Here is a 26853-nt window from a genome sequence, read left to right as displayed (position 1 = left end):
ACAGTTGACGCTCAGTAGTCCAATACTGAATTGTGTGATGCAAATTATCTTTCTCCGAAAACATATTGAAGAAGGTGGGAAAGGCTTCATTTCGAGGGGCAGGATGTGGGCAGATTGGTGAGTGGAGGGTGCTCAGGGAATAAGGAGGAGGAGGGGAGGATCTGGACTCTCCAAACTCCTCTTTTTAGAATGATGTTCCTATCATACACTGCGAACTCAGTGTCCTTCATTTTTATCCCCATTTTGCATGTGATCTGTAGACTCTGATGAGGACATCTGACCACTCAGGACTAAAACATGGGGCATGTTTCAACTGCACACAGCCAATTTGGGCAGCAAACCAGGAGGCCCAGCATGCCTCAGGGCTGTGGTGGGGGAGGAGAGACAGGGATACATTTTTCCCCTCAGAACCAGCAGTGAGGAGGCGGAAGACGCCCCTGTGCTTTGTCAATTATAGCTGCAGGACAGATTTATTTACATGGGTGTGCAAATTAATATGAAATCTATGAAGCTGTTTTTAAGATTGCATTTCAAAATAAGTTTGAGATAATTTTGAGGCAGATCTGTCTCTAGCTATAGATTCCTGTTATTTCTTTTTAGCACAGATAATTGTTCACTTGACTTCACTCATAAATATTCGTAAGCATTGTAATGAAATGCTATTTTTTTGGAGCTCTGTGAAATATTTCTTCTGGTTGTTTTCATTAATAAAGTCAATTCAAGTTAATTTGTTTCACCAGCATAGAGTGTCTGGGTGACTTTTGGATGGTGTTGAGAAACTCCATTTCTCATGAGGAAAAGTAAAAAAAATATTTTTAACTCCTTTGTCATCTGATTCTGTCTGTGTTTCAGTGTTAGGAAGAAAATTATTCTTAAGGAATTTTCCTTTCTGTTTTGTTTTTAAAAATTACCATAAAAAAGAAAAAAGAAACAAATTTGGTATTACTGTTTGCAACCTTTGGAAGCTAGTTTAATAGCTTTGTCTATAAACATAAGTAATACTTGAAAGACAGATATAGCCAGTGTGTGTTTTGCTTTGAGATTCTACTTTTTAATGTGTAACACCCATAAATTTATAAGGGGAAAACGCCTTTGTGATTAGGAGGGTTTTTTTGTTGTTGATGATGTTTTTTGTTTTTGTTGTTTTTTTTATTTTATTTTTTACATAATTAATAGTAAAGACAGATTAGTGGTGGTGTCTTAATTGTGATTTTTAAGGTGGATATTCACAATTATTTTGAACTCTCAGTGAAAATTCTAGGATCTGGTTCTGCATCTTAAACTCACATTGAACTCTTGGCTTTGTACTGGTAAGTGTGTGATGGCAGGTTAGGGAAGAAACACCCCATAAAGAAGTGTGGGCCAAGGTACCTCATGCATGGGAAGTTACACCTGCTGCTTACTCTAGGTTTTCTGAAACCTTCTAAAACCTAAAGTAAACAATGAGAGGTTGATTTATTTATTCTCTGTTTTACCTCTGATTCCTTAATGTGAAAGGGTTGTTTGGATATTAGAGAATGGGGGTTTCGAGGGCACTTTGTTTCCAGAAGTTCAGGTTGCTGTTCTGGGCTCACCATCATGGAAGGACATGCTGGGCAGCCCACTGAGAGGCAGCTGAGGAGCTTGGTCCCACCGGGACTCTATCAAGCCATTCCGTGGAGAAAATCTTTTCCCCATGTGGTGGAGCTAGTGCTAGGAAGTCAGTATTTGTGTGTCGATTTCCTGTGCATGTTACTCAATGTTTCTGGTAAAAGAACAGGATTCAGATTCCACTCGTGGCTTTTCTGTTGCTCTCACAGTGCTGCATACTGTGTATGAACTGAAAAATGCTTGTGTCTGGAAACAAAAGGAAGTCGGAGACTGATGACTAACAGTGGTCTATGAGCAAGTACTTAAAACAAAGTGTTTCTAGAAGTTTGATTGCCTTGTATGAGACAGGAGATGTATTGTCAGTCCATTTCCAGTTACAAATCCCTCTCTGGACCAGTTGGTATACTGGAAGTTCTGAAACTGAATTGTGGTGATGGGTGTACAACTTTATAAATTTACTAAAAATCATTCAGTTGTACACTTGAAATGACTAAATTTAAGCATACCTGTTAAATGTCAGTAAAGATGTTTAAAACCCTCTGTTTCACGCTGAGATGACTTTGTTGTTTATATTCGTTAGAATCCACTGACCTCTGTGTCCATAGCGGTGCACGGCAGAGGTGCATCGCACAGTGGGTGCCGTGGACAGACAGCAGACAGTATACAAAACAGATAAGCATGTAAAATGTTAGAAGGTGAGTGCTATGGAGGAAAAAATAAAAAGAGGAAGAAAGCACGTTGGGATGAGGGATGCAGTTTGAGTGGCAGAACAGGTCTTGTTGGAAAAATGACATGGGATTAGCAATCTCCAGGAGGTGAGGGGTTGTTACCCAAGAAAGGACAGCAGGAAAATGCTTGCCATGTTCAAGGTACAGCAAGGTGGCCTGTTTGGCCCTTGTAGAGGGATCAATGCAGAAGGAAGTAGGAGCTTCGATCAGGGAGGTAATTGGGGGCAGGGGGCACGTGTTCAGCCCTGCAGACTATTTTTCAGGGCTTTGACTTTTCCTCTGAATGACGAAGGCGAGTGACATGATCCGACTTGTGTTTTAACAGGACCACTGGCTGCTGTGTGTGGGTGATAGACTCGGGTGGGAAATCAACACCCCTTTTAGAGCAGCAGCCTTCCAGGCTTGCAGGGCGGCCTCAGCTGAAGGTACAGTGACTCCAGTCTCAGAAGGAGCGTGCATGCCATGGAGGCTCAGGGCATTCTGGACCAAGGAGGGCTTCAGGCCAACAGCACTGTGGGTATTAAGTTTTATTCGCTACTAACTTTGATAGAGTACAAACAGGCAATGGAGAAGTGTGATTTCTCATGGTGTCCTGCAGTTTGCTTCTCTTTAGGACTTGACCCAAAGAGAGCGGGACAGCCCTAGTTTGACCTATTATAAAGCAAATTCAGAATGAAAGACTAAGAACAGTACTTTAATTGATGCTTGGAACCACAGTGGTTTAGATGTCTATTCATGTGACCCATTAGGTATGGTTACGAATCTGCTGCTTAAAGAAATGTCTACTTTTTATCAATTTTTTTCTTGGTTTTCTGAGTTTTATGTTTTTGGAGGGAGCTGGGAGAGAAAATGGAATGCTTATAACTGAAAACCTGTTCTACTTGGGAAGGGCTGATCCCCCTGCAACAGTAGTCCCACAGTTGAGTACAAAGGCTGCAAAAGAATAAAATTGGATTACAGCACTTCCTTTCCTTTGTCTGGCATTTCTGGACTCGGTTATTTTACCTTGAGGCATTGTCTACATTCGTACTTTTATCTTCAAGGAAGGGACTTTTAATTTGCTAATCACAGAGCTTGTTTTTCACAGCCAGGACGTACTGTTGGAAATCACAAACATTTCTGTGGGATGTGCGCTCCTGAACTGTGAAATTGCAGCTCGGGTCATCATTGTGGTGAGCAGAGTGGACATACGCTGCATCGTTGTGTTCTCGTTCTAGAACCCAGAAGTGGTGTGTTCTGTCTCCTGCCTAGTCACAAGCTAGGGACCCTAACTTTTGTTTCTTATTAATTCTGTTTTGTGTGCATTTTGCCAAATAGGATTCCTCATTGTATCATCTGAAAAAATGAGTACAGATAATAATAGACAAATTCGGGCAAGGGAACACAATGAAAGCTGAAAGTCGGGTACATAATAAAGTAGGTTTTCCAATTGCATATGTTAAAAAATTGGCAAATTAGTTCGTTTACCTGTTTTTACTTATGTAGACATGTTTGTGTAATTAAAATGAAGTATTATGAAAAGTATTATGAAAAGTTTAATTTCACAGCAAAGTTTTCTATATATTACTGTAATTTAAAATGTATACCAAATAAATCTAGTAAATGCGTGCATTTACCAGTCACTGTGAATGAACAGATGCACATGGCTGGGTGTGACTTAGTGTACATGGCGACATCGGCTGGCACATGTTGAAACCACTGCAGAAAGTCCGCCACAGGACAACAGATACAATTGCCGAGAGCAATGTGGTGTGATCACGTGCTAATCATTCCCCGAACATTGTTTATGAGGGGTGACTCTTGGATTTACATATGTAGACCACAGTTGTAGATATATAATATTTATTTATGTTGGTGAAATTACTGCAGTGTTTTTTCCAACATATGGCCTATATGCTGAAATGTGTTAAAAATAATAGTGAATTAATAACAAAAAATAATCTGTTGATTTAACTATAAACAAATCTTGGTTAAAAGCATTATAAAATTAACAGGGTGTTGATGTTCACATATGACATTCAGACCAGAAATCTTGTCCATTAAATCCAAAATCCATTAAATCAAGGTCCACAAAACTGAGGATTGATTGCAGTTTTCTCTTCTTTTTTTCCAGAGTTCCAGACAGATAGGTCCCCCCATTTAACTGTCAGACTGTGCTCTGCCTTCTTGATGTATGGTGCATGTGTTCGAGGATATTTTTTCTTATGGTATTATGATAGTCAATCAGCTACTTGAAGAATTGCTGAACCAGCACCACACCTTTAGCCATTTTTTAGATTTTTCTTTTCTTCTGAGTGTTCCCTAGGGTTATCTCCCCTGAGTTGATATTGTTTTTAAATACTTTCAAATCTTTTGTTACTTTAATTAGGGCAGACCCTCTTAAGAACATAGAGTAGTGTGATTTAATTAGGTGTACATGTGATTTTTCCATCCGTTTTTCCTTCCACCTTAGTTCCGCAAAGTTTATGACACTTGTCTTCTCAGATTTAGTGTGACCATTATGGGACATGGTGTCTTTCTGTGAATGGCTGTCCTTAGACAACAAAAACAGGTGGTTACTCACTTCAGTTTCCTTTATCAGCCCACTTAGCGTTGGGCTCCGCTGGGCTGCTCTCCCTACGAATTGCCTGGGCGTGCAATCCAAGTTGATATTGATCTCCAGATTTGGCTAATGTCAGAACTGCCCAGAAGTATCTACCCATTTAGACTTTACTATAACAGCTTATTTCAAGGGCGTTTCTGGAGCCAACTACCCGAGTTTGAATCCGGGCTCTACCACTTGTTTAGTGATGTGAACTACGCACCAAATAATGTAACCTTTCTAAACTGTTGTATCATCATCCCTAAAATGGAGATAGTAGCAAATAAGGTAATCCGTGGACATTGGTTGATTGTCAGTGGCCTGTAAATGTGAGCTGTATATGAAGAATGGGCTGGACGTGGAGGGTTAAAAGCTGCTTACTGGGAGAGGGGTCGTGCACAGGCTACCCTCTGACCCTCAGCATTCTTCATGTATACACAGGGATAACAGTGAAGTTTATAGCTTCTGGTTGATTTGAGAATTATGTGAAGTGATTCCTGTAAAGCACTTAGTGCATTACTGTCAGCTCTTAGTACTTACTATTCATGGCTATTTGCACTGTTCCCAAAACACAGTTTCCCTGACCCCACACTTAGAGATGCTGATATAGGGGCTCAGGAATGTGGACTTTATTTTTAATGAAGTTCTCCAGTGCAGAAAGTCAAGCGCTGGTCTTTGGTTCAGCATTTGGGTGCCATTGTTTACATTGTCCATGGCCACATCTCGCCGCTTAAATCCTGAAATGAAAGTATGCTTCACTTACAAAAAAAATTCCTGGTATTTTTCTATAGGATGTTTTTTTGTTTTTTGTTTTAACAGTGACCACTTCCTTTGCTGTCAGCATAAATAGATCTTGTCTGTAACTCTTACAGTTGCATTTGTTTCTTCTTCATCAGTGATCAGTTGAGTCCTTAAAAATATAATCATGATTCTTAAGGTTTATGAAGAGTTTTATCAAACATTTTATTTGACCACACATTTTTTGACAGAACGAAAAAGAAGAAAACTGGCCTTTTTTATGTTTTCACAGATTTACCTTTATACTTCCCTTGTATGCCTCATTTATTTCATGAAACCCTTACTTCTCCAGTGCCTGCACTGCCAGGCGCGGGGAAGAACTGTGAGGGGGTCCACGTGTGTCTTGCCCTCAAAGCCCCATGCGCTGGTATTCTTTGGGGAGGTTCTTTGTTACCCCCTCCCCCACTTTAGAGTTCCGCCATGTGTTGGCAACGTTACAAGATTTTCCAGGGCAACCACCTTGGGTGTCTGGATTTCAGAGAGAGCCTTGACACAGTGTCTCTTGGCATTCTCAGAGTTGAGATGAAGAACAGGATTTGTAGCAGATTGCAAACCTCTTCCCAGGGAGTTCTGTGCTGCAGCATGTACTGATGGGGAGTTCTATCCCTGGCCCGGGCCTTTGAGCACTTTTGTCCACAACTGGACAATGGAGATGGCTTTATTTAATTTGTGAATGGCAGGTTGCTGGAAGGCCCAGGTGTGAAATTAGGTGACAGAAACAGGATCTCCCCAGTTGCTAAGTGGCAGGAATGATGGGTGAAAATTAAATGTGATTTAGTGGAGAAGCAGAAGGAGGGGCAGCCGAATGGAAGAGTCGTGCAGACTGGTGCAAATCGCAGCTTGGTGTTTGCTCAGCGAGTACATTGAGTTTCAGTTTTCCACTTGTAATAGTGGGGGTACTGTTAACCTACAGGGTTCTCAGGTGGGGTAACATGTAAAATTTCAGTGAGGAACATAATGACTTCTTAGTAATGTTGGCTTTTTATTTTTTAGTTTTGTTATTGCTGTGTAATGTTGGCTTTTTAAGATACTTATCTCACCCTGGCCAGAGTGGCTCAGTGGTTAGAGGGTTGGCCTCAGCACAGAAAGGTCTTGGGTTCAGTTCCTGGTCAAGGGCACGTACCTTGGTTGCAGGTTCAATCCCTGGCCCTGCTCAGGTCCCAGGGGCTGGAGGCAACCAATTGATGTGTGTCTCTCTCACATCTATGTTTCTCTCTCTCTGTCTTTCCCTCCCTCCCTTTCACTCTCTGTAAAAATCAGTGGAAAAATATTAAGTGAGGATTAACAACAGCAAAAAAAATATTTGTCTCATTTTAAGGTTAATATAGAACATTTGCTTTAATGTAGATCTGAGTTAACAGTCACATGAAGACCAGAGGATCCTTTTTGCCCACATAACTCCATGATCCTTTTTTCCTCAAACTTGTTTTGTATTAGTGCCCCTTCCCAAAAGGTGCCTTTTTAGACCCTTCCCCCCCAAGTCATCCCCTAGCCCATGACATTTTAATGCCATAGACTGTAGATCTAATCATGGTCTCTAAAAATATCTGTGCTTTAAAGATAAAAATGAGTAACAAATTTTGCCTTCAATAGCCAACTTTCATTCTATTGGGCAGTATTACACCTGCTGAGACTCATTAAGGCTCATTTGTCGAGAATGTTCTCAAGTCTTTAGAATTGTATATGTCCACTTTTTGTTTTGTTTTGTTTTTTAATCCTCACCCAAGGATATTTTTCCATTTATCTTCAGATAGAGTGGGAGGGAGAGGGAGAGAGACAGAGAGAGAAACATGGAGGTGAGAGAGACACATCGACTGGTTGCCTTCCGTGTGACCCCGACCGGGGCCAAGAATGAACCAAAACTGAGGTACGTGCTCTTGACCTGAATCGAACCTGCAGTTCTTTGGTCTGCAGGCCAATGCTCTACTGCTGAGCCAAACCAGCCAGGGTTGTGTCCACTTTTTAAAAATAAGTTTTTGTTGTTGTTGCTGCAAACTACAGAAGTGCTAGCTGTATATATTCACAAAACAAATATCTTCCTAGATCACACTAACATCTCCCATCCCAAAGGTAACAGATACTTTTTCTGCATTTAAATTTTGTATGGATTTTTAATTTTTGCCTTTTATTTTTTTAACTTTTAAATAAATAATAATATGGTTTAAAGTTTAAAGAGTAAAAGGAAGTAAGCAGTGAAAAATCTTCCCTCTTTCCCCCCACCATCTACTAGTATTGTGTCTTCTTTTATGTGCTTCTAGAGGTACATTATGGCCATACAATAAATAGATATGTGGTCATTTTTTAAACAAATGGTAGTATATCATTATGTATATTGGGTTTTACACTAAAAATATAACTTTGAAATTTTACCATTTTAGCCTAAGGAAGTTTCTTTTATTTTCCAGTTTTACACTATTCTCTTACGTTGGTTTGCCATAATTTAGCCCTTTGGTGATGGATATTTACCTTGTTTCCAATCTTGGATATTACCAAGGATGCTGCCATGATTTACCTTAATCTTGCATGAATGCAAGTGTGTCTGCATAATTAACCGGGTCACAGGAGTGCATGTTTGTAATTTCAATCATTGTTGCCAAATTTCCTTTTGTATAAATTGTATCAGTCTCTCAGCAGCAGTAAATGAAAGTGCTTATTTGAATACATCCTTGCTAATAGTATGTAATCAATCATCTTGATCTTTGCAAAAGTAGTATGTGAAAGAATGTATCTATATGATTTTATTTGTGTTGCTCATTAGTAGTGAGGTACACAACTTTTCCTACATTAAGGGACCGTTTGTATTTCCTTTTTTTTGAAGTGTTGATTCATATCCCTTGCCTATTTTTATGTAGATTTGGGCTTATCAATTTCTAGAATCTCTTAATATATTAAAGAACTTTCCCTTTTGTGGTATGAATAGCAAATGTTTTTCCTGATTTTTGTTTGATATTTTTGACGGTGCTTTCAGAAAATTAAATATTTCTTTAATGTATTTGATGTTGTCAGCATTTTCTGCCTTTGGGATTTTTGGTTTTTTTTTAACATGATATGTAAAAATTGTTTCTCTACTCCAAATATTTTCACAACTGCTTTTGTTAGCAGACTGAAGGGGTCCATTTGCTGGTGTGCATCTAAGCCCAATAAGACACAAATAAGAGTTTGTAGCCAGGAAGGTGCCTTGTAGCAGGTCAAAGACCTGGCTCCCCGATGGCTTCCAGGGGATGGATATATTGGGGGGCGGATCATTAATAGAGTTAGTTAGGGTTATGGTCTCTGCGGACTGGTTGGTGCTAGAGTAGGGGTAACTGATTATTGTATTTGGTCCTGATGTGAGCCATGGAGTTGTTCTCTCCAGTTTTACAAGGATTTGTTCTGTGGGATTGTTTCACTTTCCTGGGTCTGGAGCTAAAACACAACTGAGGCAAAGATACCATGTTTAGTTTGATTGACAGCTCTGTCTCAATAGTCAGTTGACCCAGGACCTTGTTTTTAATATTCCTGGATGCTGACCAGAACCTCCGTGCCCTGAAGGCCTAATGATTAAGCAAGGGAGAGGGAGGTGGCTGAGTCAGGGTGCTAGATGAGGCCATTTTGAGTCAAAGAAAAAAATAAAAATAAAAAGGCAGATTAAGGAAAATAAGGTTTCTGTGTGCTTACACTTTTTGTACTTTTATTTATTTATTTTAAATATTTAAACGTGGATTCACTTGGCTTGGAATTTATCCTAGAGTAGGATGATCTACTTCCCCTGCAAAAAAAATGTTTTTAGCCCTGGCCAGTTTTCTCAGTGGTTAGAGTGTCGGCCCGGGCATCGAAAGGTCTCGGGTTCGATTCCCGGGCAGGGACACATATCTGGGTTGCAGGTTTGATCCCTGGCCCTGGTAAGGGTCGTGTTGGAGGCAATCAATCTCTCTCTCCCTCTCCCTATCTGCCTTCCACTCTATCTAAAAAGCACTGGAAGAATATCCTCCAGTAAGGATTTATTAAAAAGATGTTTTTATTGATTTTAGAAAGACAGGAAGGGAGAGGGAGAGAGAGAAAGAGAGAAATATCAATAAGAAAGAGAAACATTGATTGGCTGCCGCCTGCACGCACCCTAACCAGGGACGAATCTGCACCCCTTCGGTGCAGGGGATGACACTCAACCAGCTGAGCCGCACAGGGTTCGACGATCTGCTTTGGAACCATCGTACAGTATTAAGTAATGAATATAGCTTCTGCATGTTCCTTTACATTATTGCCAGTGCTTTCGTATTATTATAGTTTAGGTTTTGTTGTCTCTTTCACTGCTGTTCAAGTCTGGTGTTGTAGCAGGAAAGCAGCCATAGATTATACTTACATGAATGGATGTGTTGGTGTTTCAGTAAAACTTTATTTACAAAACAGGTGGTGGGCTTGACCTATATGCCATAGTTTGCAAATTCCTGTTTTAGAGCCTGGCTTAATTTCGTAGGTCTAGAATTGACGTTTTTGTCTGTCCTTTACTCTATGAGGGCAAGTTTTCTAGCGTCAGAACCTCAGTTTCTCCATGTGTGAAATAAGGAAACTACTACATTCTTGGCATGAGTTGTTGAAAAGATTAAAGAAGATAAAATGTAAGAAGTTTTCATCACAATGCCTGGCGTGTAGTGAATTTTCTCCAAGTGGATGATGGCTTATTGGTATCATTTTATTGATGTGTGCTGTTAAATGTCACTCAGTCATTTATAGTAGGGCTGGGACTAGAGTATCAAAAAACTCATCAATCAAGATAAATTATATTTTAATGCAGTATTTTTGATTACCGATTTTTCCTTTGGCCTCAGACTTCAATATGACTTAGTACAGCACTGTTACTGATATTACCTTTATTTAAAATTTTTATATTTTGTTCATCATGGACTTTTTTGCATTCATTTTAAATTTTAAAATATTGCATTAAAATATTGTCTTTATAACTGAATTTTTGGTGAATGCCTCGCCCTAATCCTAGCCCCAGGGAACGGTATTTATTTACTGAGTGCCTTCTGTGTGCTGCTGAACCAAGTGGGCAGCTCCCTGACGTCACAGAGCTTATTTTCTCACGGGTCAAGGAAGCAAACAGCGATGGGGGTAGGTTAGGTAGGTCAGTGAAGCCTCCTGTTGGGAGTGGAATGAAGGGAACTGTTAATGTTCTTTTGTCAGGTTACTTTTGCTAAATCTCTCCAGTGTTCTGTCTAGGTTCCCTTCACTGGAAGTTACACTATAAATGTATTGCAGTAGAGAAAAGTACAAGTTAAACTGAACGAGTCACAGTGTGACAGACACGGAGTCCGTGGTGTTGTCTTGGCTTCACCTCATAAATGTGGCACTTGATGTCTAGACAGTTCCCCGGAGAGCATTTCATAGTTAGGACATTTGGGAGCATGCACTCCCCCTTTTATAGTTGTCAGGAGGGGTGTTAACCATCCTGTCTGCACGCTGCAGTGTCTTCCAGGCCCGCGCCCCTCCACACCAGGCCCTCAGCTGCCCAGTGAGTGCTTAGAAAACCGCTTTCCACTGTGATTCTTCTCCCTCTGTCCCATGTCAGTAGGTTGGTACAGAGACAGTCAGGCCTTCCAAACTGTCTCTGGGAATGTCCTGTCTCTGAGGATGTCCTTTTCCTACTTGTGATTGAAATTCTCATGAGCTGGAACAGTTTCTATGTGACATGTTCGCGAGCAGTGGTGTGGAAAGGCTTCCGTGCAGGGACAGGAGAGCTCAGCCTTCAGGGCCAGTGTTGCTGCCCTGCTGGGTGCAGCTGTGACCTTTGGGAGTATAGCACAGTCCCCTCAGCCAGTGTCCCTGCATGGACACCTGTACTGTGCTCCACTCAGATGCAGAGACCGGCGAGAGGTGGCTGTTCCCGTGAAGTCCCTTAGGGATTCTTATCCCGGGACTCCCCTGTCACCAGCTGTAAGACTTTACAGCAAGGGACTCAGAGCCTGTTCTCTCTCCTTTTGTCTAAATGAGATCTTTAAACCTCATCCAAGTTCATTCCTCTTCTATGGGGAAAAAACGCAGGAAGAAAGAGAGGAGGGAAGGGGAATCGGGAGATCTTATCCTTATATGTTTCATCCAGCATGCATTCTTGATTTTTATCTTTATAATTTGACATTTTCGTTTTAGTGATGAATGTAGAAAGAGTTGAATAATTTAGTGTTGGTTTTTTTTAAACTACCATTCTGATTACATCTTATATTTTTTAGTTGCAAATAGCAGACAGCCTACTTGAGGTATTTTAAATACAAAGACACAAAAAGATGGAAAAGTGGAGAGATAAAATTTAAATTTTAGGAATGGCTTGATCACGTCCTCCCTCTATTTTTATTCCCCCTCCAGCCTTTTACTTGTCAGCTTTGGCCTCCAGTGGCTTCCCTGTTGGTTTCTCTTCAATCCAAGTTCTTCCTGTTCTTTATTTACCTTCAGGGAGGAAGGTGGGTTCTTCCCTCAGGCTCTGAACAGGAGTCTGCTCTTTTGTTTTGCCTGATACCAATCTAATTGGCTTAGTCCTGGATTAACATCCCTTCCTGAGTCAATCTCTTTGTCAAGGAGGAGAGGATTAAACTAATTGCCAGACACCAATTGGGAGTTCTTTCTGGATCCCAGGAGCAGGGTTATACCATCCATAATTTAGGGTTTGGTTGTGGTTTCCAGAAAAAAGTGTAGATAATCATGTTTATCGAACATTTAGTATGTGCCAAGCACTTTTGGACTTGCTCTGTATGTAATACTTTATTTACTCCTCATCACGTCCCTGTGGGTAGGTTTAGGAATGTATCCAGTGCGGTTGAATGTTTTCTAGAATATTAACAAATATTTTCTGTGCCTGTCTGATCCCAGGTGTTTTATGAAGTGTTTCATAGAATTTGGAACTCTTCTGAATTTTAGAGATGACATGATGTAATCTTATAAATTGTGTGTAAAGAAATTGAATCATTATGAGACTTGATACTACCTCATTCAACTCCACTTTCTAGAGTTGAAACTGGAATGGAACAAGCAAATCTGTGACACAGCTGTCACCGCTTGGTCCTCTGGTACCCTTGATGGACACTGATGACTGTCTCGTCTTTATGGATAAGTAATCATATAGTCATTTAGCACTAACATGAGGTAAAGCTTATTCGCATCCTTGAACTAGAACTCAAGTGGCTAGTCTTCTTACCCAGTGTTGTTTCTACTATGCCTTGTGACCTTGTCATCCTTGGGTGATAGTTTATGTCAGATTTCACGAGGACAGTCAGGATTCTGAAAGAACAGATCTTTGTCACATGGAGAATGTTGACTGCTTGAAGACAAACTTGACTTGAAGGTTGAAAACGTCAGGTCTGGAACAAACTTACCTACATTTAGAAACACTTCAGATGTTTGGCACTGGGCAGTGAGAATTGTGACTTTTTTGTTTATAGCTCAGAAGCTTTTTGTAACCAATTGCATGTAATATGCATACAGAAGCAAAACTCAAGTTGGCCAAACTTTAAATAATGTTAGATTTTGAGTGAATAAACCATTCCAGTTAGTAGTAGAAATTTTAATTGCATGTTTGGATGTGTAGCTTCAGTTTGGGAGATAGAACATTTTGATCTCAGATACATCCAAACACGCACAGGACTTTGTCTTTGAAGGGCCTGTAGAATGCTCCAGTCTGAGTATCATGTGTGCGTGGGGTGCATGCCTTACTGCTGTCATCGCACAAGCCCATGCAGACCTCACTCATCAGTCACTCAGCCCAAAGGTCCAGGGCTCTGAACTCCCAGGTAGCTATGATTGGCATCTTCACTCTGTAACACTCATATTTGAGAACAGTAGCCTCAGAGAGACCTTCAGCATCAGGGTTAGAATTTGAGAATCCCAATTTAGAGATTTGTGCAGTTTCACATGTGACCTGAAATTAGTTTTAACATTTAGTCCTAATATAGCAACCTTGGGAAATGAAACAAATAATAGTTTGTATTAAAAAAAAAAAGATGAATGAAGTAGTTCCCATTTCTGATATTATTATTTAATATAGTTCTGGTATTATGATTAGGTAACTTAAAACATACCATTGATATGAAATGGGGGAGTTAAGTTTTTCTTTTTTTTTTATCCTCACCCGAGGATATTTTTCCATTTTTTGTACAGATAGAATGAGAGGGAGAGAGAGGAAGGGAGAGAGAGAGAGAAACATCGACGTGAAGGGACACATCAAGTGGCTGCCACCCGCACAATCAACCAGGGCCGGGGACAAACTGCAACCAAGGTACGTGCCCTTAGCGGGAACCGAACCCAGGTCTCTCCGGACCACAGGCCGATGCTCTAACCGCTGAGCCAAACTGGCCAGGGCGGGAGTTAAGTTTTTATACCTAAAATTTAGAAATGAAAAATTTACCAAACTATTTTATTATTTGGAAGGTAAATTTACCTTCTCAGCTGGTTTAAAAATTAGAATACTCCTATCAACAACATTGAAAAACTTCATAATTACACATGAATAAAAGGAAAACAGTGGAGATCAGCAAGATGGATGCTTTTTAGCACTTTTTCTTTTCATACAAGCAACAATTAGTGCACAAAAGTTAATTAAGTTACCTGAAGTGGCAAATGCCAAAGAATTCTAAGCTCAATCCCATAAAGCTTTTTAATTAAAAAATGCAATAATTTAAAGATGTGTTTTTGATTTTGGAGAAAAAAGCATTAATTATACTATTAAGTTACAAAATGAATACACATATTTTTAGACTGTTACTGTTAGTTAAAAGTAGACAATAAGATGCGGGTAATAACCCTGGGTCTAGGTAATATTTTGTATATAAATTCCTTGAGGGAGCCATTAATAGGCATATTTGACTAGAAACAGCACATAACATGTATATTAGTTTTGTTTTTAATTAGATTTAGACAGAATTCATTACTTTTAATGGCTTTTCATTAGTGAATAGAAACCATTATTTAAATGTATTATGGTAAAATAAATTCAAGGTGTATGCATATTTTCTGCAAAGAACCTCTTGTGTATTTAAAGAAACCATTGTTTGGGATACAAATCATAGGTAGATATTTGAAATTCCTTGCTTTTAGACAAAAGTGTGACGTATACACTCTAAAAGTAGCCCTTTTATCTTTTTTTCTCAGGTTAGGTATTAATAGCAAACTATATTAAAGTGAGACAGTTAAATTGTAGAGAAGTCTTTTGCTAACCAGTTATATTTGTTCATATTTGGACTTTTCAAATAATATTGCTGGAGGTGGTAGACAAAATGAAATGTTCTCTCAGATTTTTTTTATCTTATTTTTGAACAAAATAACTAGTTTGGTTCAAAATGTATGTCTGTCGACCGGATTTTTTAGGTTAAGCCTGCCTTAAAGAAACACTGAACACAAGTGGGGTCTCCGATGTGAGCCAGGGTCGACAGTAGTTGCCATTATGTGCACGTGGGGAATTCTGTCTGCCTGAAACAGGCCAGTTAGAATTAATCTCCAGGCGTGTGATTTATGCACCCTGCTGTAGAAACACATCTTTCTGTTTCTGGTCTGAAGTGGAGCATCTGAAAGTGAGAAGAATACAGTGACTTGTTAATGGTACACCAAGGAGGTGGAATTGGATTCTTTTAATGTACAAATGAGCCATAAATTAAGGTAATAAAGCTGTTTCTTAACTGTAATATTTAAAGTCAAATTTCTCCAACTTTATAAGGTTTTTGTATAACCTTATCTAATGAAGTATCAGCCACAAGCTTGCTGTATTTCCTTTAGACCAGCCTGCCTTTGCCTTTGGCTTGGTTCTGTGCAGATGCTTTCTATGCAAAGGAGATAGGGTAGCAATCGCAGCATTATCTGTAAGTCAGTGCCAATCTGCGTCATCTGTTAGGCTTTAGCTCTGCCCCCAAGTGTATTACAGTAAGTCCAGTAAAATCTGGATATTAAAATATAACCCTTTAACAAAACTTAGATTTTATTTGGCTTCTGTCTAATTTTATAAACACATCTTCATCTTGTTGTCAAAGTAGCCACCAAAAACGACCGTATGGACAAGGGTCAGTGAGGAAACGAACAATGTTGTGTTACCATTAACTGAACTGCAAATCTTATCCAGAGCTCTTGAGTTTTCCTGCCAATTTCCATGTTGGGTTCCACTGATCTGGAATACCACGTTGCATTTTTTTTTTGTCATGATTCCTCAGTCTTCTTTGGTCTGTGTCGGTGTTTTTAGTCTTGTTTTTCATGACCGTGGTATTTTTGAGGCGTATCGGCCAAGTATTTTGTAGACTGTTCTCCGTTTGGGTTTGTCTGAAGGTTCCCTCATGATGAGACTCGGATTACCGAGTTTTAGAAGGACTCCCACCGAGGCCCTGTGCCCTTCTTGTCACTTCCTCCCAGCGCGAAGTGATCCATGAGACGCAAGTGATGCTGACCTTCACCACTAGGCTAAGGTGGCGTTGACTCACCAGCTTTCGCTGCCAGAAGTTGCTGTCTTTCTGTTTCTCTCCTCTGTTCTTTGGAAGCAGGTCACTAAAGCCAGCCGATGCTGGGATTGAGTCCACCTCACGGAGGGGCCTTTGTATTTTTGATTCTTGTCCTCTGCCCAGGTGGGAAACACCCGAACTTCAGGGAGTGCGTGGCCACAAGTGTCACCTCCTCCCTAAGTCCTATCCTCGGGGAAGGGACCCTCCTCTCTGTTTATATGCCAGAAATGCCTGTCCTCCCCCCCCCCCCCTGCTCCCCGCCGTAGGCCTTGGTTGTGTTCCTTTTGTTATATAGACAGGTAGACAGGTTCTCCAGGCCTTACCCAGGTTTCACAACAGTAACAATGGTAATCACTGTAGCAGCTGCCGCTTACTGAATTTTATTGTTTGGCACTGATTAAAGTACTTTACATGGATTATCTAATATAATCTTCACAACTACCCTTTGATGTGGACACTGTTCAAATTTCCTGTTGTCCAGAGGAGATTGAGCCCCAGGCAGCTTTTGTTGCCCAAGGGAACCAGGACAGCCCTGCCCTCTGGTGCCCATTTCTCAGCCATGTGACTGGTAATGAGCAAGAGGTGAATCGATATGTAAGTGAATTCAGTGATGAATTGATTAACAAGACAAATTTTCCTCCTTGATTGACCTTCTTTGATTAGGGGCTTCTGTTAAAGCAAAGGAACAAAATAAGAGAACTTTTCAAGTAATTATGTTCATAAAAGTCATTGAAAGCAAAATTCTATCAAGTTCCTTTCTTTAAGAAATTGTAGTCACCCTTGGTGGGCTTGTAAAACTGGCATACAGATTCCATCATGCACTGTGCATGTTTACGGCTTATTTTACCTTATCATTGTTCAGACTATTATAATCTATTAATGAAAAGGGACAGGAATATTTACTTTTGAATTTGACATCCTGATTCTTGAGATAAAGGGAGCAGGAAGAGTTAGTAAGAAGTCAGATGATAAAAGTATAAAATTAAAACCAAACTAATACACAGATGACATTCTTTTTTAAAAAAATGTTTTTTGTTTATTGATTTTAGAGAGAGAGAGAGAGAAAGAGAGAAGTAGAAACATCGACAAGAGAAAACATTGATTGGCCGCCTCCCGCATGCCCCCTACTGGGGATTGGGCCCACAACCTGGGCATGTGCCCTGACTAGGAATTGAACTGGTGACTTCCTGATGCATGGGGTTGATGCTCAATCACTGAACCACACTGGTTGGGCACAGATAACATTCTGTAGTATCATTAGAGGACAGAACTATGCAACTCTTTAATCTCATCTTCTAATTCATGTATGTTTGCCTCCCCCTCTCACCTCCCCCTTCCCTCCCCAAATCTTTATGTAAGGCCCTGTGCTGGGCTGGAACAAATATGAACAAGATGGAAAAGCAGCCTGTTCTCATAAAGCAACCACCTGACAGGGAAGACAGACACTAGGAATAAACAATAAATTACATAGTAATAAGATGTCCAGTGGAAACCAAGAACCCATTGCCAGGATAGTGCAGAACCCCTCTGCCTTTCTCCCAAAGCCTCCCTGACGAGGGAGCGTACACTGAGGTCAAACCTTGGTCCGGGGTTTTGGATGCATTTGTTGAATTCATTAAGAGGAAACTATTTCTCAACATAGTTCTTTTGGTACCATGTTGGCAGCATGTCTCCATCAAGATCTCGTTCCTGCAAGATTCGCAGCATGGGAAATTACCGTAGGCAGTCCAAACTGCCCTGTCTGCGCCTCACCCCTCCCCTTTTAGAACGTAGCCTTGTAGATTAGGTTGCCATGTCAGAGTTGGTGAGCTGTTCAAATTGGGTCCAGCTGCCAAAATGCGAATTTCCTGTCCCTTCAAGCAACAGTCACTAAGGGGAAACTAAGGTGCAAATGACTTTTCCTTCTTATTTTAGTTGGGTAATGTCATACCTGAGAGAGGAAGGCTTCCTGCTCATTCCCCCCTCTCTGCCCCCCCCCAAAAAACTAGATTTAAGTTAAGCAGAGTATTTAGTGTCATATTTTTAACTTAAAAGCATTTATTCAAAGTTTTGAAAAACAAAGCATTCAATACCATGAGACTTGTGCAATGGCAAGTGATTAATGATATAATTTCCAGTCCTTTATAAAGTATCTTAACACTGAAGAGATTTATACAGTGTGGACTGGCCATGGAGCTTCGATGTGAGAATAGATAATCAATACCCTCAAGCTTGGAAAAGGTGTTCTATTTCCTCCACTAATGACATTGGGGTTTCTGCAAGGCGAGGGTGTCTGGAGCATGAAACACGGAAAGAAGAATTAATTTAAAATCTGAAGTGGAAGATCAGTTTCAATTAAAGTTGCATTTGAACATATATTGGGTGGAAGTATGAAAGCATATATAGTCAGCTTAAATCTTCAGATTGTTACAGTGAATAAATGAATCCCACTGGTAGGAACCCCGATTACAGTTTTATGGAGTGCTAAATTATAGTTCACCCATGTCTAGAAGTAATGTGAACATCAAGTACTTTTCAGAGGTTGCAGAGGAGCTTTTTTTTTTTTTTTTTTTTTTTTTTTTAATCAGTTTGTTAATTATCTGGTGTCTATGTGCTTTTACAGGTGATGGCTTGCATTCTTATTTCTTTGGGGTCAAACATGTTTAGATTTATTTTACTATGCATTTTTTTCCCATTGAGTATAATTTTATTGTACTAGTGCATTACACACACATGATATTAAAACATCAGTTTCCATATTTGGAAAATGCAGGCCCAATTATAGCTAACCACATTTACATTTTGGTTAGCCACCAAATTATCAGCAATCACTTTATTCCGTTTCACAATGTTTTGTTTTTTTGGCATCTGGAAGAAAATTTAAAGAGCGGTTGGGATAATTGGAGCCACTCATTAAGTCCTCTTTCCCCTCCTTTTTTAATTCAAATATATTGATGCGCCACGAAAACAAAGTTTGTCTCGGATCCATGCAAAAATGTGCTCATGCGCTCTCTTCCTTTATGACTCAGCACAGTTGCCAGGGAATTTGACCAAGAGGTGAAACAATGTGAGGGAAAATACCTTCATCATTCCCAGTGTAGTTGGAGTCCTGCAGTAAAGAAAATGGTGATGTTTACTTTTTCTGGAGAGTGTTATAGCACTTGTAAATGACTGAAAAGTGCCCCAAGGTTGCCACATCTTTGCCAATTAGTGGAGAGATTTTTTTCTGATAGTGTCTTCTATTTTTCCATTTGGATGAGGATTAGGGAAAAGGACCCAGGCACAGAATGAGGCCGAGTTATTTACCAGATAGCAAGACTGTGAATCACTTTTAGGGAGCTACGTCAGTTGTTCTTGCAGCCATGAAGATTCCATTAGCATGACCGAAAAGATTTTCTGTGTCTGTCCCTTTTTTCATGGTTCCATTATTTGTATCAACTGTGAGCACAATCAAACTTAGGGGGATGGGGAAACCCAAGGCAAATAAGTATGTGATGGTAGGTCGGCCACAGGTCTGGGCTCTTGTTTAGTAGTAGAGAGATTTAACATACGGTATTTTTTGTTGTCCATCATACAAGGCTAGGTCCAGAGCAAGGCAAAAAATATGGGTTGTTGGATGGATTGGTCTCCTAAAGTCACTCTGGCCATGACCCTCTTCTGTTTGATATGTGAAGAAATGCAAGGCTAAATGCAGGGAGGAGGTACCTGTGTGTGTATATACATACACTGCACTTTATTGAGTGGGTAACCTAAGTGCTATCTTCTGAAAATTGTCAAGTTTACATTGAACTCTATATCAAACCCAAAAAGAGATTTACCTTAATCTTTCTAGAAAATGGTCTTTTTTTTTCCCAACGAGGTACTCCTGCTTTGTCATGTCAAGAAAGTTAAAGGTTGGATGCAGAAAGATCTCAGAGCTGATAATCAACTTAATGGACATTGCCCCCAGATCAATTCACTTTCTAATATAGCAGAGAGGCATATACACTGTGTTTTCCTATTCCTGATTGGTACCCCCTAGGGCTGTACGTTATAGTATCTTCTCTGTATTTCTGTGGCCTGTGGCCCCAAAAAGTCTTAATATGAGTGCTGAGTCCAATCTGAAGGTAACTTTATATCCCAATCTCCCATGACCGAGAGGACTGAGGAGAGGTGAGTGCCTTAATTCATGAGTGTACAAACTGGCCCAATTGAGAAGTCTTCACAATTAGCCAGAGGAAAACCCTGCCTCACTGGCTACATTATTCGTAATGACTCTTGTCCTGGCTGGTTTGGCTCAACAGAGCGTCAGCCTGTGGACCGAAGAGTTGTAATGACTTTTGTCCAATGTCGTGTTGCTTTCATTTTTAATTTTTTCCTTTTCCGGTTCACCAACTACCAAGAAACTAAGAAGGAAATTGTGTTTTGTATACTGTTCACAATAGCAAAACATGCTAAATTGGTTAAGGTGCTTTTTGGTGAATAAATTCTCTGCTTGTTTTAAAACTTGGTGAAATAAAAAAAAAGATAGCCCTTCTGCTCAACTCTTAATTTAATTACCGATAAAGTTAGCAAGTGTTTGATTACAGATCACAAAGCCAACTGTCTTAAGTAAACGTATCTTTTCTTGGATCCTCCTGCGCTCTCAGGCAGATGGCCTGGATCCATAGTCTCCAGTGCCCCGACGGCTTTGGAGTGGGGCCACGTGGGAAAACGTGCCGTGGGACACGCGGGACTTGACTTCCTACTTCTTATTTGCTCCATCCCTGACCCTTGAGCCCTGAGGACTGAAGTATTGTCTTCTTCTGACAGGTACCTATGGGCCTGAGCACTGGGTGACGTCTAGCATGAGCTGCGGGGGCCGTCACCAGTCTCCGGTGGACATTTCGGACCAGCATGCTCGTGTTGGCGAGGAGTACCAGGAGCTGCTGCTCGATGGCTTCGACAACGAGTCTTCTAACAAAACCTGGATGAAAAACACAGGCAAAACAGGTAGACATGTCTTCCTCACCTGTCCACAGACAATGGGGAATTTTCTGGATGTCCCTGGTATTCACCTTAACTGTGATTGCCCCTTCTGTACTGCTCAGAGCCAGAGAGAATATGTTGCTAAGTGAGAGCTTTGGGACCAGCCCTTAGTTTGAAATACAGTCTCTTGCTTTACTAGCTGTGTGATTTGGGGCAGATTCATTAACCACTCTGTGCCTCAGACTTTAAAAGGATGATACATGTGGATAACAAAATTGTGTCAACCTCATAGGGTTGTAAAGATTGAATGAGTCAATATGTGTAAAGTACATAGAATGGACTTTCAAAAATCTGTCCAATAGGGTGACTGCTGGCCACATGGATATTTAAATTTAAAATTTAATTAATTGAAATTAAGTAAGATTAAAATTCACTCCCTCAGTTTAACCAGCCGCATCTGCCTTCCTGCCCCTACCTGCCCCTGCTTTGTTAGGTTTTCTATTTGCAGTGTTTGAACGCAGAGAAGATACACATCCAGTTCTTTGTGGGGTTATTGCAAGGGGTCACTTCACTTATTCATTTTTTTCCCAGGTTTATTGAAATATAACTGACGTATAACATTATGCCTTTTCATCTTGTTGATTGTTTCTTTTGCTGTGCAGAGCATTTTCGTTTGATGTATTCTCATTGATTTTTGTTGTTTTTTTTTTTAATTTTTTTTTTCCTTCATTGATTTTAGAGAGAGAGGAAGGGAAAAGGAGAGAGAGAGAGAGAAACACCAATGAGAGAGAACGTCGACTGGCCACCTCCTGCATGTCCCCCACTGGGGATTTGGCCCACAACCCAGGCATGTGTCCTGACCTGAAATCGAACAGGCGACCTCTTGGTGCATGGGTCGACGCTCAACCACTGAGCCACATCAGCCGGACTGATTTTTGCTTTTGTTGCTTGTGTTTTTGGAACCATCTTCAGATTATCTTTACCAAGACCAACGCCAAGGAGCCTTCTCCTATGTTTTGTCTTCCCACCCCCCTCAATCCCCTGAATTTTGCAGTTTTGGGCCTTTGATTTAAGGCTTTAATCCATTTTTCTTAAAAAAAATTTTTAAATTATTGTTTACATTCAGTATTATTTTATATTAGTTTCAGGTACACAGTATAGTGGTTAGACATTAATATAATTTACAAAGGACCCTTCCAATGAGTCTACCACCCACCTGGCACCATACATTGTTATCGCAGTGTTATTGACTGTATTCTCTATGCGGAACTTTACTTCCCTGTGACTGTTTTGTAACTACCAATTTGTGCTTCTTAATCGCTTCATCTTTTTTACCCAGCCCCCCAACTGGAAGGCTTAACTCGAAGGCTTAGATCCATTTCAAGTTAATTTTTGTGAGTGGTATAGGAAGGGGTCCAGTTTCATTTCCTGTATGTGAATATCCCATTTTTATGCCATAATTTATTGAAGGATCTGTCCTTCCCACCTTGAGTAGTCTTGGCTCCCTTGTCATATGTAGTTGACTGTATATGCATGGGTTTATTTCTGGGCTCTTGACTCTGTTCTATTGGTCTAAGTGTCTGTTTCTATGCAAGTACCATACTGTTTGCTTACTATAGCTTTGTAGTATACAGTGATACCTCGGTTCTCGAACATAATTCGTTCCAGGAGGACGGTCGAGAACCGAATTTTTCGAGAACCGAAGCAATGAAACCCAATAGGAAAGCGTGACTCCACAAAGCGTGACTCTCTCTCTGCACTCACACTGATGACGCAAGCAAGGCGCGCTGGGCCGAATGAACGCCATTCGGCTCAACTCGGCTCATCTCGGAAGTTCGAGTTCCAAATATTTGTTCGGATTCCGAGACAAAAGTTTCTCGAATCTCCATTTGGTCGAAAACCGAGGCGTTCGAGAACCGAGGTATCACTGTAGTTTGAAATCAGGAAGTATAACACCTCCAGCTCTGTTCTTTTTTGTCAGGATTGTTTTGGCTATTTGGGATCATTTGTGATTCTATAGGAATTTTAGGATTGTTTTAACTATTTCTGTGAAAAATGCCATTAGGATTTTGATAGGGATTGCATTGAATCTGTATATCCCTTTGAAGAGTATTTCACTAACCACATTTAAAGTGCTCAGTAGCCATGTGGCTAGCAGCTGCCCTATCAGCCAGCACACAGAGAGAACATTCTGTCATTGCAGAAGTTTCTATTGGACGGTGCTGTGCAAATGCACAAATTAAAATAAAATTTGTTATCTTCTTTGAAGGTTTGCTTTGTTAGTATTTCTTACTACATTAGAATGCAAGTGAACACTTCCTCATCCCTTTGCTGGTCTCATCCCTCAGACCAGCAATTCGATTCTCCTGCTTTCTTTTACCCACCTCTGAGAATTGGGCTTTGGGATCTGTGAATATAAAGCATCATATGTTCACCATTGCCAATGCAAAGAGCTGCTTCTCTCTTAGTCACTATTGTACAACTATTATAGATCGAAGTAGCAGTGAATGCTTTGCTGTGTCCACTGTCTGGGCTGAAAATAAACATTGGGGTGTTATGATATATTTCTGCCTAGTGCTACCTGGGCTTCTTTTGATGCTTAATATAGATTTCATATCTTAATTTTGAACTCTTTTAACCCTAACCCATTAAAGCAAATGTCCTCCCAACCCCCACCCCAATCTCAATGATTCCATTGTTTTTACTAACCCCTTATGAGCCTTGGCAATGCTGGGCTACAATGACTTCACCATCAGCCTTTGGTTCCATTCATATTATCGGTCACAAAGTTGCCTTTTCTTTTTTTTTATCCTCACCCGAGGATATTTTTCCATTTTTTGTACAGATACAGTGGGAGGGAGAGAGAGGAAGGGAGAGAGAGTGAGAAACATCGACGTGAAGGGACACATCGAGTGGCTGCCACCCGCACAACCAACCAGGGCCGGGGACAAACTGCAACCAAAGTACGTGCCCTTAGCGGGAACCGAACCCGGGTCTCTCAGGACTGCAGGCCGACGCTCTAACCGCTGAGCCAAACTGGCCAGGGCGAGTTGCCTTTTCTTTTAACCCAACAGGTTGCACGTGCAACTTTCTGGATCCATTTTCTTTCTCCAAAGCAGCGTTTGTCTGAGATTAGTGATGGTTGCTTGCTTTGGGTTGGCCTGATTTGCTCATAGAATTGTCTCCCGCTCACTCAGCACAGTGATTCCCGGCTTTGGGCTCTTTTTCATAATGTCCCCATAAACAGTTCTCTCGTGCTTTCATAGCAGGCTACCCCGTCCTGTCCTTGGTTCAGCATTTGAGTAGCTGTTCACCACAAACGTGTGTATTGTTATGTTATTTGCGCACAACTGTTCACCGCCAACACCTCCTCTCTCCCAGTGGAAATGCGTGCTTATTGTTACAATTCAGAATTTTCCTGCCAGTGGTCCTGCTTTGTATTTCAAATAGGAATGTCCTTTGAGAAACTGTCACGGGAGTATGACCCTCAGACTACCTGAGTGTGGTGGACGGCAGCTTTGCCACACTGGAAGTAATCAGATCTGGGAGCCGAATGCCATCTCAGTGCCACATCTTGGAAGCCTGCCAAGGGCAATTCACTGGGCTCTCTGATAGGGTTTTCTACTCGACTTGCAATGCTTGACAGCCTTCTGCAAGGGTAACACATTTCCGTGGCAGCTTTCAGCTCGGTATCTCCAATGACAGGTTTTAGAGGAGTATAGGGTTCACTCAGTGCTGATTCATGACCTTGGTCTTCCAGAAGCTGATTATCAGTCTGTCACTCTGCTGACTTCCCAGAGTGATCCACAACTTGTTGCGTCTCAGCCAGTGCCTGTGCTTGATTCGATTTTAGACACAGCTATCCAACAACGAATGAGTCTCAGAAACTTAAGCACGGCTCTGAGAAGTAGAAAGAAATCCTTGTTACTTCCCAAGCTGTATGTATTACTATGACATTCATGACATGGTACTAGATAGGCCAACATGTCATAAACAATCTAAGATGATTCTATAGGAGGGGCTTCTTAAAAGTGGCAGCCATTTATAGGTCATTTTAAACTTCGTAAATTACATTCATGGAATTGTTTTTCTTGAAAGATTTCAGTATGTGGTGGTTTAGAAATGAGGGTTCAGAATTCAGCCTGTGTTGTTCTTTGTGTTTATTTGTTAAGCATAAACCTAGAAACTTCTTTCATTTTTGTAATCTTTAAAGTGCCAAAGTGAGTTCATAAATTTTCCAATATTTTAGAGTAATGGAGATTCAGTTGCTTTGTTGGTCACACATGGATCATAAATTCAGTGGAATAGCAGTACACAATTACAGGTGGGGTCGAGAACATCCACAGTGGATAGTATTGATAGGCAACTTGGAGAATATCAGTTTACAATGACACACCTATTGTTGTGCTCTCGTTTTGTAAGATGTTACCATTCAGAGAAACTAGACAAAGGGGACACAGGACCCTTGTATTATTTCTGACAACTGCATGTGAATCTATACTTATCAGAAAAATTAAAACTTGAACTAACAAAACCCCATGTCATAAGCCGCTCCGTCTGGCTTTGTTCCAGTCATTCATTTTATAATCTAACTTGCCTGCCTAGACGAAGAATAAACTTTAATCATTCATTTTGAAGCAACACATTTTTCTTCTCCAAAAGTTTTTTTTTCTTGAACCTTGTACTTTAGAAAATAAAATCAGGAAGGAGTATTCGTTTTTTCTGATGGAAATTTACAGGCCACTTATCTGTAAAATAGAATGTCTTTTGGATATTAAAATATGAATATAGAAAGTTAATATTTAAAGCGGCTCAGTACATACAGACAGTAACTTGCGCATAAAACAGCTTTAGTGCTCATATCTGTCTTCATCCCCTGAGAGCGCTATATATTCAATCCAGCATAATCAATAGAGCAAGTTGGTTCTGCGTAGCCCACTTCTCAAAAGTTGTCTAAAATACCTTTGCAAGACAGAGCGCATCTCTCTATTTCTTCCTCAGGAGCCATAACTGTCTGTCGTGCCAGTTCTCATTCGATTTCATCGGAAGTTATTTCCCTTTCAGTTTTGTGGAATGAAAAGATAATACATTCATCAGCAGCGTTTCAAGATAATCCTGCTGTTTTCAGCATTAGCTTATAGCTAAATGATCATAACTTAACACTGAGACAGTGCTTCTGATGTATGTGAGTAAGCCATGGCCTCCTATGGATTTTAACTATTCGAAGGCTTTTTGTATTGTTGCGTTTGTTTTTTTCACTACTTTTTCTTTCATTCCACACCAAGAGCAAAGACTAAATGCATTTGTCATAATGAATGTTATTTCCACTTTCCCACTTTATATTTGTTTATATATATATGACCTGCATTCTCTCCTGTTAGACAAATACCATTACCACGGTGTCAGGCTTAGATGACTTCAATAATTACTTGTATGAATTAATAAAATTAGTCCGAAGGTGGGGAAACCAGTGGTGGATCAGTGGGTCAGGAACCATGTCCTGGTATGTTGTTTGTGAGCCCACAAAATTTAAACAAGTTTAGGGGACTGTCACATTCATTTTATTTTACCTGGACTTTGGAACTTTATTTTTTTTATCCTTACTAGAGGATATGTTTTTCATTGATTTGAGAGAGAGAGGAAGAAGAGGGACAGGGAGAGGAGAGAGAGAGGGAGGGAGAGGGAGGGAGGGTGAGAGAGGGAAAGAGAGAAATCAAAATCAAACATCAGTGTGAGAGAGAAACATCAGTTGATTGCCCCCTGTGTGCGCCCTGACCGGGGACCG

The 26853-nt window shown here is 40.5% G+C and overlaps 1 protein-coding gene across 1 annotated transcript in view; it reads left to right on the top strand.

The window, feature by feature from the left end:
- PTPRG (protein tyrosine phosphatase receptor type G) overlaps positions 1-26853 on the top strand; it is a 524592-nt gene that overhangs the window by 217707 nt on the left and 280032 nt on the right. The window contains exon 2 of the mRNA XM_036267442.1: positions 20913-21092. Coding sequence (XP_036123335.1) covers positions 20913-21092 — 180 coding nt within the window. The remainder of the gene's footprint in view (positions 1-20912; positions 21093-26853) is intronic.

This window comes from Molossus molossus, unplaced genomic scaffold (genome assembly GCF_014108415.1).
Source record: "Molossus molossus isolate mMolMol1 unplaced genomic scaffold, mMolMol1.p scaffold_m16_p_18, whole genome shotgun sequence".
Classification (NCBI taxonomy): Eukaryota; Metazoa; Chordata; class Mammalia; order Chiroptera; family Molossidae; genus Molossus; species Molossus molossus.
The sequence above is the reverse complement of the archived record's forward strand: the minus strand, read 5'-3'. Positions and strand labels throughout refer to the sequence as shown.